This window comes from Pseudorasbora parva, chromosome 10 (genome assembly GCF_024679245.1).
Source record: "Pseudorasbora parva isolate DD20220531a chromosome 10, ASM2467924v1, whole genome shotgun sequence".
Lineage (NCBI taxonomy): Eukaryota > Metazoa > Chordata > Actinopteri > Cypriniformes > Gobionidae > Pseudorasbora > Pseudorasbora parva.
In genome coordinates, this window is record NC_090181.1 from 9,201,888 (window position 1) to 9,215,113 (window position 13,226).

The 13,226-nt window shown below is 37.0% G+C and overlaps 1 protein-coding gene across 1 annotated transcript; it reads right to left on the reverse strand.

The window, feature by feature from the left end:
* Positions 1–4,561: 4,561 nt before the first annotated feature.
* Positions 4,562–7,153, reverse strand: LOC137091015 (complement component C1q receptor). Its single transcript, XM_067455086.1, has one exon. The coding sequence runs from the start codon at positions 6,872–6,874 to the stop codon at positions 5,207–5,209; it is 1,668 nt and encodes a 555-aa protein (XP_067311187.1). The 5' UTR covers positions 6,875–7,153; the 3' UTR covers positions 4,562–5,206.
* Between the last annotated feature and the right edge of the window lie 6,073 nt (positions 7,154–13,226).

Below are 13,226 nucleotides of genomic sequence, written 5' to 3' on the forward strand. Positions count from 1 at the left end.
TGAGTGACTGCCAAAAGAAAAATTAAGAATACATTTGAAAAAAGGGTAACATGCACTTTAGAATAATGGTCTGTCATTATTAGCCTAACTATGCAGGATCAGTAATGCTGCACTAATAAGTAGGCCTATTCTGTATTTAGACTTCAGCTACTACTAACTATTTTACAAAAAGCTTAACTAAGCAGAAATAGGCATTCATATCAAATTTAGGAGGTTGTTCCTTAATAATTAGCCTACTTTGAGTAATTATAATGGATTTTAGGACCACGTTGAGAGACTAGCAGACATGGTAATGTTGTGATTAATAATTAATTATAAATTATTTAAAATTTGTCATAGAAACCTATTAGTTCTTAGTAATGCCAATCTCCTTCAGTAATTATTGATGACTTAATAAGGAACTATTTTAGTCCTAAATTCAGCATTAGCCTACTGATTAGTGAAGCTTGTTTCTATTAAGTGTTAATGTAGAACTAGTCATTGGTCCTGCATTAGAGACGAATGTTTGAAGTGAAGTATAATATTTAAACAGGCCTATTCCTTTTAACAGACATCGATCAGGCATAACATTTACAACCTTCCTAATAGTGCGTGTTGCGAGGCTATGCAGCCCCATACGCAACAAACTGAGATGCTCTGTGTATTCTGACACCTGTCTATCAGAATCAGCATTAACTTTTTGAGCAATTTGAGCTACAGTAGCTCGTCTGTTTGATCGGCCCACACAGCATCAATCCGCCTTGGTCGCCCATGACCCTGTCACCAGTTCACCACTGTTCCTCCCTTGGAGCACTTTTGATACTGACCACTGCAGACCAGGAACACCCCACAAGAGCTGCAGTTTTGGAGATGCTCTTGTCAAACTCACTCAAATTCTTATTTATTTTTATTAAATTTTTATATTAGATTATATTATATTATATAATATATCCCACCCACGAACAGGTGCCGTGATGAAGAGATAATCAGTTATTCACTTCACCTGTTCGCCTGATCGGTGTATATCCGTAAAGAACAGGCAACTCAAATTATTTTGTTCATTTCAGAATGGAACATTGACAAATGAATAGCTGTTATTATTTACTAGCGGTTTAGAGAATATCACATATAAGCTAAATCTAAAAAGCATGTTTTTATCGTATGCATTCAATGTTAATGAGTTAATGTCATTCAAATGTAATAAATAGTTAGCTGACAAAACAAAAGCAAGACCAATGAATATATGCATTACTCACATGTAAGTGTAGGCTGAAAGAATTTAATTTATTTATCTTGTCAGATATCATAAAGAACAAAGGGCTAAATGAATAATAAGCTGCATTTATTTGTTGATTTTACAAGTTACAAAATTACAACAAAAGATGAATGTAACTTCCTGTTAGTCAAGTCCTCTTTATAGCGCTTCACACAATACAGATTGTTTCAAAGCAGCTTTACAGTGATAACAGGAAAATGATTTAAGGATGCACACATTTCAGCAGCTTTACAAGAAAACAGTGCCTTTGTTCAGCTGAAGTCAGTTGAGTGTTGATTCTGTTCTGTTGTAAAGATCAAAGACCAATTATTAAATTAGTTGATTTAATCTAGCAGTTCGGCAGTGATGTCATCATCCTGCTTTGTTCAGTTCTCACCCAATAGTTTCAGTGCAACCAAATCAGTGATAATGTTGAATATTAAATGTCCCCAATTAAGCAAGCCAGAGGACCACCTTGGGAGAAACTCAGTCCTCCTCTGGCCAATGACCAATCATGGCTTGATTATGATTCAAGGCTACAACATACTCCACAAGAACAAGAACTTTTTTCTTGCGGGTGTCCGAGAACTATTGTGTGATTGGTCAGACATTTAAAGTGGGCGGGGTTAATGCGGAGAAAAGTGAAGCTTTTCTCGTGAAGTATGGAATGTACTGGCCAGAAAACGAACTTTGTTCTTGCAACCTCGAGAAAACGAACACATTTCTTTGTTCTTTCAGAGTATGTTCCAAGCTTTAAGCTGCATTACAAGTCAGAAATATGATTGTGGATCATATTCAGATATCCAGTTCCTTTTGCTTAAAGATCAGATTCATCATGCCAGACAGTGTTACAGCATTATAGTGTGACAGAGTCCAGCATTATAGTGGCATGTGCATGTCTACATATATTTTCAAATGATCTTTATGGCATACTAAGTCAATCATTTTTAATATAATTTTGCTACGATAGTTTTAGCATTCTTGCAAGTACATAAAACAAATTCAAGACATTTTTTAAAGCTTCACATTTTGAAATACCAGAACATAAGAAGTTCACTGTCATAAAAGTTGATTCCTTCAGAGAACGTGCAGTCACAAAGAAACAGATACACAAAAAAGAGACATTACCATCAACAAGAAAACAGTTATCATTCACATGGATTATGATACGCTTCCTTGAAACACGTCATAATCTGGTGGATAATTGCATTCCTGTACATTTGCTTTACGACCACGCAAATAATGCACAAGTGCTAATAGAGCAAAAAGAGCAACTACTAGGAATATTATAATCCCAACATATGCTCCTGGGGTCGATGTTGTGAGTACTTGACCATAAACTAGATTAGTATTCAAAGTGCATTCACTTTTATTAACTAGGATGAAGGGCTCATAGCAAGCACATCTGTAACTTCCTATCGTATTTACACATATGTGAGCGCAATCATGATTATATAGACATTCATCGATATCTATGCAGGTTTGCTCGCTTCTAATAAAGCCATACGGGCACCAGCACACCGACGCGCCTCTCATACAAAGCGCTTCACAAACTGAAGTGTCGCAAAATAAATCACAGCGGCGCGGATCCCGTGCGTTAGGACGGAATCGGTCAAAGCATGAACACCTGTATCCGTTCTCCACAGGGGTGCATGTATGTTCACAGGGCCCAAACATACATTGCGCATTATCCAGGATGACCACATTTCCTTTGTAAAGATCCTCCTGAGGGTCCTCGCACAGAAATCCATCCAGTTTGTCCGTGCATGGTGTCACCGTCAATCTTCTGTCGCCGGAGACGGACACGCAGCGCGGAACGCACGGTGTTTCTGCGCTCTCCCAGTTCGTGGATTCCATTGCACTCGTATTACTTGAGCACGTGTCCTTTGGGAGATGCTGTCCTATCCAAAAGCGTCCGATTCTGTTATCAAGAAGAAAGCCGAAAACGTTATCAGATGCGTTCGGTTGGGTAGATAATTGACCGCCGCGTTCTCTGCAATTTTCTTGCGCCGTTTGAAAGTCCGCTGGTATTTGGTAGATGTTCGCGCAATGTTTTACATCACTTGAGCAAGCATAGCTTTGCACCAACCCAGCACAAGACGAAATTAACACGATGACCAAAATCGTTTGTCCATAAGAATCCATCCTATATCGATTTCAAGAGGCACAGAAACTTGAGCTGCACGAGAATATATGGCATTCAAAGCTCTGAACATTAACTAACTTTTGAAAACCCATTCCAGAGATAAAGATAAACATAGGAAGGAAACCCCGCCAAAGGAAGCCAAGAAATATATTCCATAAGGACGGGTAACCGCTTGTTCTGATAAATGTGATGCACATACACACACTCTCATGGCGTGACTAATTGTGGTCCCATAAGAACGGGATTCACGCTAACGATTCATTAATTCAGCCAGTCAGCCTTATTCACTTCCTCACGTGCTCTTTCGAAGTTATTCCATTAAAAAAGTTTCAGGGCTATTCAGCTGAAGTGCCACGAACTTTCGATTAGACACACCAGAACCACCAGTTAAATACTTGAATGTTTAAAATTTTAAGACTAATACATTTGGAGTAATATATATTAAAAAAGTCCAGGAATCCAAGCTTTAATGGCAGCAAGTGCATGGCTTGAGTAAATCATGGGGTGATTTTCATTTTATTATCTCTTCAGGTATTCTTTTTTAAAGGGGTCATATGATGCTTTTTTTGTTCTACTTTTCTTTAGTGTAATAGCTATCCATTTAAAGTGTAAATAAATAGTAGCCTATGATTTAATGTTTGCACTTGCGAGAATACTTGGAGTTTTAAACTACAAAGAGTTTACAGAGATTATATTTTAAAGTGTATTTTTGTAAACTAAAAAAATGCTATTTGACTTGTACTTACAAGTATACTTCTACTTGGTATGCATATACATATACTTGAACTTTGCTTAAGTTTACTGAATAAATTGAACTTGAAGTAAACGTTTGTGTCAATAAGAACACATCTTTAGATTACTGAAAACATATTAAGCTTTATTTGTTCTAATAGGCATTTTTTTACAACAATACCACATTGTGTACATTAAAAAACAATAACAAAAGTAATCAATTATATATTTACGGTTGATTTTTGTAAACAAGTCTAAGGCTTGGGTTTCTTTTTTGGAAGTTAATTTCTCTTTGTACACATCCTTAGCTACAAATCGATTGTTATTCCATTGCCAGAAAGAACAACATTGCTCCTTTGTGACAAGTTCAATCTGTGTCACAATGTGTCCTGTGTAATTACATATCCTATAGGCTTTAGAGCAGAACAATTAATAAAACAGAAAATATGTAAAAGACAGAGATTATTTAATATGGTAAAGGGTTAAACAAAGTTTCACAAAATATATAAACATATACAACTTGCCCCTGACAGAAAAACAGTTCAACCATTCCTTAAAGTATTGAGAGAGAGAGAGAGAGAGAGCGAGAGAGAGAGAGAGAGAGAGAGAGAGAGAGAGAGAGAGAGAGAGAGAGAGAGAGAGAGAGAGAGAGAGAGAGAGAGAGAGAGAGAGAGAGAGAGAGAGAGAGAGAGAGAGAGAATATTTTGGAATTCCAGTCGCCTCTAAAGAACATAATTCACAAAAACGATTTTTAAAAGTTGGTTGAACTGGTGTTTGAAACAAACATGGAGAAAACAGGTATTTATTTGTGTCAAACTTTCTATGTTAAAGGGATAACTCACCCTCAAGTTTAAAACCTTTGTGAGTTTCTTTCATCACCCGTTTCTCAGCATTCATTGACTTCCATAGTAGGCAAAAATACTGTCCGGTTACCGTCATTCTTCAAAATATTTTATTTTGTGCACAGCAGAGGAAAGAAACTCTGAAAAGAGTGAGTAAATGATAATAGACTTTTCATTTTTGGGTGAACTATACCTTTAAATATGATGCTGGCAGATCTTAAGCATTCAAAAATTTTAATTGCTACTGTACATTTAATTATTCAGTTGAATGATTGTTTGTTTTCGCTCTTTGTCCAATCCAGATGAAACCCAGCAGTAGTTGTCAGCGGTGGTATTTTTCAAAGTTGCTTTTCTTGAACGTTTCCATCGGTATATAACGACGCCTGAAATGAGCACGAGCGCAGTCAATGGAATAACTGAAGCTAAGACGCACACCAATATCCAAGAACTACCGAGGAAACGTTCTTGGCGTTTAGTGGAGTCCACTTTAGTTTTAGTCCTGTTAAGAGGAGGGGGGTTGATTGTTGTCGATTCAAAACTGACATGTGTCTGACTCGATTCAGTGACAAACGCTTCTCTGTGATCTGGAGATGCAGTGGTTTGTAGTTTCTCAGTGGGATTCGGAACACAGCTGATGCCATTTTTGGCCAACATGAAGTTTTCCCTGCAGGAACAATTGAAACTACCTATAGTATTGATGCAGATGTCTTCACATGGTTTACCAAGACATTCATTTACATCTATACACTTCCCTTTATCGTCTGATAATGAACTGTAACCTGTGTGGCAGTAACAAGAGAATGAACCATGCGAATTGAGACAGCCCTGGTCACATCTGGATTCGGTGCATTCGTTCACGTCTTCACATATGCCAGCAACAAGCCTGAAACCAGGGTTACACTCACACAAATAGCTTCCCGGCGTGTTGCGACACGTATGCTCACCGCAGACAGTTAGAAGACATTCATCGATATCAGCGCAGCCGATGTTGTCTTCAGCTAACTGATATCCCTCTGCGCACGCGCATGAAAACCCAGTAGCTGTCGGTATGCACTCGGATTCGCAAGGTGAATTTTCGCAGTTGTTTCTTAGAGCACAACTAACCTGATCATTCATCAGATAATAACCGTCACGACATTCACAACGAACACTCGCTCCTGCAGTCTCTATGCAAAGGTGATCACAGCCTCCGTTTTTACGTTCGCAACCTCTTTTATTTCGTGCAGTGCAAAACCGCTCTGAATTTGTCCAGCCAAAAACACCATCTTTGCTGTCACAAAATGAGACGGAAGATTCTGCAGCCTCCGACCCGTCGCACAGTATTTCAGCCCATGTCCCGTGTGGTAACATCGCCAAATTTTCATTATGAGTTTGCGGTTTTTGTAAAAACGGAAGGTTGTATTTGACAACACCTGGTTCTTCCATCACTATGGGTTTGCACATGCCTTTGGAAAGAAATTTACACATATAAAACGCTCTGTCCCTACACGAGCCATCTGTCCACTTGAGATCATCAGCCAGCGAAATCGACACGCACCTTTTTTCCGTGCACGTGCTCAGCGGCTTCTTTTTCCAGTTGGAATATTTGGACTTCTTTGGCTCTGACCTCCATCGGAAGCCGTGCAACTCCTCGGTGAAATCAGTGCAGTTTCTTTTCAGCAACTCGAGTCCGATCCAAAGTTTAGAGTTAAGGATGCTGTCTTCTGCTGCTAGAAGAGCCGATTTAACACTCTGAAATTCATTTTCATCTCTCATGGTAACCAGATTGCCTCCATTATTGACACAGTTTTCTGAAGCTTTTTCAAAATGTTTCTCCTCCAAATGCAATGTAAGGCAAGCCTCGGCTGTGCACGTTGTGATCACCTGGCCGGTTCCGTCGGTGACAAAAAAGGACCACAGCAGAATCAGTACCCGCATCATCCCGCCACTATCATTAATGTTAAAATACCGCTCGTGTCGAGGAGAAAATATTCAGTTCATGTCAGAGAATGGAGAAAGGAATAATTCACAGGCATTCCAAGACTCAAACTAATGCATCCTGTTTAGTGAATAACCTACAACGGAAATCATTCTGAGCTGCAGGCTTCATTTGTGTCTTCTCAGGGCGAGTTCCTGACGCCAACAAAAAACAACCGACCAGGCTGCTTATTGTTTTGACTACTTCTCCAGATGTATCAGCCTACACACACACACACACACACACACACACACACACACACACACACACACACACACACACACACACACACACACACACACACACACACACACACACACACACACACACACACACACACACACACACACACACACACACACACACACACACACACACACACACACACACACACACACACACTTTATTTAAGCATCTCGATTTAACCTCATTATGTCAGGTTTCTGGTTCAAATGTAATATCTTCATGTTATATCGACCTAAAACCGTTACTCTTTGACATAACTTGATGTTTTTATTTTCAAATAACATGTTTCAATCAAGTAACCCAAACAAACAGGCCTTCCCATCATGCTTTGCAAAGGGGCTGAATTTGGAGAGTAAATGTTTAAATAAAGTGTTATTTCATGCATTTTTACAAGATGAGAAAACGGAGAGACTTTTTAATGTTTATGTAAAAGTTTGTTATGTTAGTGTTTTTGGAGGTTATTGTGGTGAAGTGTAGAGCAGGTGCTTGGGGTGAGGACCTGCTATTAACAATTAAAGTTGTTTTAAAATGTAATGGATGCAACATATCCATTGTCTTGTTTGCCAATACGATTTTGTAAAATACTTTCTTGTTAAATAGCTTGTGTAATTTTTTGGACAAAATTAAGAATGTTACTTGATTCAACTTTATCGCACCTTACGTAAAAACTTAAATTTACTGAAATAAACTGAAATAAATGTTAAATAATTAAACATAAACCAGTTACGTGGAACCTGTTAACATAAAAAATTAAGTAAATCCAACATATAACTTATTTGAGTGTATGTCAGTTCAACAACGGGACACAAGTGGCATTTTAGATTTAATCTAGTAAAAGTGTATGTCTTCATTTAGTTTATCAAGAGTCATACAGCTAACAAGTGCCCTCGGTAAGGTTTGTCAAGCTTAAACAAATAAACCTTGATTTTCTTGTGTTGATAGCATTATTAGACAAAAATAATCCGACTGTGCTGAATCTGACAAAACATGAAATTCATAACTTTTCATTAATCATAATTCACAGTATGAATGTTATCAAAAAGAGAGAGAAAGAAAAGTGTATTATGTATATCATTACCCCCCCCTACACACATAATTATATTGCATATATTTTGCTTTACTGATCTGATGGTAGGATGTATGCAGAGACTAAAGAAACTTCCATGCTAAAATAGTTTTCAGCTTTTTTGACGATTTATGCATTTCAATTGAAAGTAACATTCCATATAACTGAATAGTTTGAAATGTAGGAAAAAACTAGAGCTTTAGAAGACATTTTGTATAAACCTTAATGGAACAAGGGAATGGACCAGTTTATGTGATTTGTATTCATACATTTAAAAAGATGAAAATATCTTTAAATATGCTTACTTTTAAGTTTAAGATTCATACAAAACATTTTATTCAGATCAAATTTTTATAGGTCTATTTTATAGGCGTAATATGAATAACATGTAAGGATTATTCCATTCAGTTTAATGGTATTGTACTCTTAATTGAAATGCGTAAATCTAGAAAAAAAAGGCTTTTTTTATAGTACAGGAAAGACTAGAGCTAGTTGTCACACTTATATATATATATATATATATATATATATATATATATATATATATATATATATATATATATATATATATATATATATTTTTTTTTTTTTTTTTTCTTTTCTTTTCTTTTTTAAATATTTCCACCATTAATGTTCTGGATGACAGTTAATTGCACAAACACTGTTGTGCTGACAGTTGGTATATGAACAGCCTTTTAAAGATTTAATCAGCAGTAAAAAAAAAAAAAAGAAGAAGAAGAAACAAAAAGATTCATGTAACACCAAAAAAGTCAAGAAATATCAACTATGATCTAGGTGTTTGAAACGAACTTACAAAACCACTGCTAGAGAACACACACATTTGTGTAACAAATTAAAAAAATAAATTAAAATAGTTGCTATCATAAAGTGCTGTGTGAGTGTAACGTGATACATGCTGCATCCATACTCAGCCATAAAGGTTAATTATGATCTTTTCTATATTTCACAAGGAAACAAACATACAACAGGTCTTGCCATTGTGTGTGTTGCCTGTCTGTTGCTGATAAATCGAGCCATGCATCACATCCTGTGTTTGTGTTGAGCAGGGCAGCGTCTCTATTTGAATGGCAGGAAATGACCCAAGACACCTTTCCGGTGGGCCCTTTAGACCCGGTGTCGATGCGAGTGAAGTTTATTTTATCTTTGCCATTGGGAATTGTGCTCCTTCCTAGTATTTTGAAAGTGAACAACTTGAGTTGTTCTGTAGTTGTTTTATAGTTTCATAAGGTGAAAAGTTTCCACTGCATTGATAAAGGAACTTCATCAAAAAAGTAAAAGACGTATTTATAGGCCTACAAAAGATCATATTAAAAAAGATGGACAAGCATGGATCATTTTAGTGGGTCATGCCAATGAAGCCCATATTCATAATTAACTCATACAAGATTATTAATACTCCATTTCAGTACAAAGATCAACCCATTGTCTCTCTTTTACAACAGAAAACCTCCAAAGACAAAGAAACATCTGCTGATCGCCCCATGAGCGCTGACTAGTTTTGTAAACAGACGTTTCATTCCTCTTTTGGGTATTTTCTTATCAGGGATTTTATTTATGTATATATTTATTTTCACTTATCACACATTTGCATACAATTTTGCATCTACCTGCTCCTGCTGGTGCATGGTGTGTGTTATAAGCTGAGTGTATGCACATTGTGTAACGCCTATAGATGCATATTACTAACACACTCTTTAAAAAAAAAAAAAGTTGTGTTTTCAGTTGCCTCAAAATAGCAACGCGCCATCAATGCTCCTGAACACACCTCGTTTTCAGACCAGCACGGCCATATGCACACAAATGGGCGCATATGCATTTATTTAAACGTAATGCTTGATGTGAAAATGATAACTGCGTCGGGCTGAGACTAGCAAAAAAAAGTTTGCCGCTGCATAACACAGAGTGTATGATAGGGCCCTTAGCCTATCAACAAACACTTTAAGGTCACACTGAAGTTTAAAAGGTATTATCCAATCAGTTCCAGATGGACACAAACAAGTTCTGGCCTGCATTTTTTCTTGTTTTAGAAAAACCCCCAAAAACATTTGGATATGCATCACAACAGGAAAGAAAAGACTATCTCAACTTCTGTTTCATGCAGACCTAAAGGCTCCATGATTTCAAAATTTACCATTTTTGTTTTTATAGAATTTTGCAGCATTTATTATAAACAATTTATCCTTGCACATAATCATCATCATTATTATTATTAATGCCCTCTTTATATATAATCTTTCTAATAAAGATCATTTTAACATTAAATACTACACAACTTGTAATATAAATAATACAAAAATATTGAAGTGGTCCTTAATTGACCATAATTATTGCACAAATAGTAGGATCTCCTCAAATTAATCAATAAATATTATTGAACTAAAATATAGATTTTTTTTTGAAAAATAGGTCACACTATGACATTAAGTGCGCCAAAGCGGTATTTTTTTTTATTATTTCGTATTAAGAACTTAAAGGGTTAGTTCACCCAAAAATTAAATTTCTTTCATTAATGACTCTCCCCAATGTCGTTCCACACCCGTAAGACCCCCGTTCGTCCTCAGAACACAGTTTAAGATATTTTAGATTTAGTCAGAGGGCTTTTTGTCCTTTGAATGTAAGTGTATTCCCACTTGCTGTCCACGTCCAGAAGGTAATGAAAACATCATCAAAGTAGTCCATGACATCAGTTGGTTAGTTAGACTCTTTTGAAGCGTTGACAATACATTTTGGTCCAAAAATAACAAAAATACGACTTTATTCAGCATTGTCTTCTCTTCCGCGTTTGTTTTCAAACCTCAAGTAAAGAATCGAATGGTCGAGAATCAGCAGATTGATTCGTGATTCATATCTCCATTGTCACGTGATTTCAGCAGTTTGCCAGTTTGACACGCAGATCCGAATCTTGAATCATGACCCTTTGATTCTTTATTTGTGGAACAGGGAAGAGAAGACAATGCTGAATAAATTCGTATTTGTTATTTTTGGACCAAAATGTATTGTCGACGCTTCAAAAGAGTCTAACTAACCAACTGATGTCACATATGGACTACTTTGATGATGTTTTCATTACCTTCTGGACGTGGACATCAAGTGGGCATACACTTACATTCAAAGGACAAAAAGCCCTCTGACTAAATCTAAAATATCTTAAACTGTGTTCCGAGGATGAACAGAGATCTTACGGGTGTGGAACGACATTGGGGTGAGTCATTAATGAAAGAAATCTCATTTTTGGGTGAACTAACCCTTTAAGAGCTTAAATTAAAAGCTTTTACTTTGTTTCATATCAAAAGTCAATTTGGTGTGAAAATGACTTGGTGAAAGTGTGAGACAGAGCCTGAAAGTGTGTTTCATGCCAAAAGTAACAACAACAACAACAACAACAACAACAACAACAAAACACGGCTTGTATTGTTGTTTCTTTTAAAGGTGCACTATGCAACTTTCCGTCCACTGGAGGGCGCCTATTCTAAACAATGAAGTAGTTTGAGGACGCCAAGTGTGAGCGCAGTATCTTGGGATATGTGGTCTTCACCTCACAGCTGGTGGAAAATAGGACTCGGGCAGAAATCATGTTTATGGATGCGGTTATTAACATTACTGTAGTGTGAAGCAGAGCAGGACGGAGTGTTGTGGAGCTGAGCACGGCCGCTGGAGCGATTGTTATACAAATACCCGCCTCGCAAGCACCGGGACTTTTATTATGACGGGACACAGTCGCCGGACGCGCGCACTATTTCCGCTTTTCATGAGTATTAGGTAAAGCAGCTCTGTTTATCATATTAGATACATTTAAGTGTGTTTAAAATTATGTTATGACGTTACTCTGTGCGTTCGCTCGGCGCTGCTGTGACATGTTCACACTGCTAAGAGAAAAGCGCTTCTGCAGAATAAAACCGAGGTTAACGCAGATATGACGCGATTGACAGGCGACTCGCTCAAACGCTATGCTGACACGTCCCGGGTCCTTAGTTAAAATAGCAATTTTCTCACAATTTACAAATAGTTGGAAACATTTGGGATATTGTAAGTACTCAACTGATCAAAATATATAACACTGGCCTAGTGGTTTTCGGATATTTTAAATGAAATTACCCATCTGTTACTTTCGTCCCGTTTGACCCCGTCAGCTAGGACCTTAGACCATATAAAAAAATGATATATATATAATGTCCTTCTCAAAAAATTGTGGGTCTCCTTCCCAGAGACTTCCCACTGAGGTTCCTTGATACAGCACTCTGGGAACAGCCTATTCGTTCAGAAATTTCTTTCCGTGTCTTACCCTCTCGCTTGAGGGTGTCAATGATGGCCTTCTGGACAGCAGACAGGTTGGCAGTCTTACCCATGATTGCGGTTTTGAGTAATGAACCAGGCTGGGAGTTTTTAAAAGCCTCAGGAATCTTTTGCAGGTGTTTAGAGTTAATTAGTTGATTCAGATGATTAGGTTAATAGCTCGTTTGGAGAACCTTTTCATGATATGCTAATTTTTTGAGACTTTTGGGTTTTCATGAGCTGTATGCCAAAATCATCAGTATTAAAACAATAAAAGACCTGAAATATTTCAGTTGGTGTGCAATGAATCTAAAATATATGAAAGTTAAATTTGTATCATTACATTATGGAAAATAATGAACTTTATCACAATATGCTAATTTTTTGAGAAGGACCTGTGTGTGTGTGTATACGTATATATATATATATATATATATAATATATATATATATTATCCGTTCTATGGTCGCAACTGACGGGGTCATCTCAAAAATAACAATGTGCAACTTATGTTCAAAGTGAAATTATGCTGTTGTTGTTCTACATTTGTACAAATTACCACCTGTTATTGATAGACCACAGCAAAAATATCTGTCTAAACATTATATTTTAAAATGACGTTTTTCTGAAAAATGGTCTCTCTCTCTCTCTCTCTCTCTCTCTCTCTCTCTCTCTCTCTCTCTCTCTCTCTCTCTCTCTCTCTCTCTCTC

Bases quoted from the DNA above. Each gene is read 5' to 3' on its own strand.
- LOC137091015 (XM_067455086.1), bottom strand. From the start codon at position 6,874: ATGATGCGGGTACTGATTCTGCTGTGGTCCTTTTTTGTCACCGACGGA.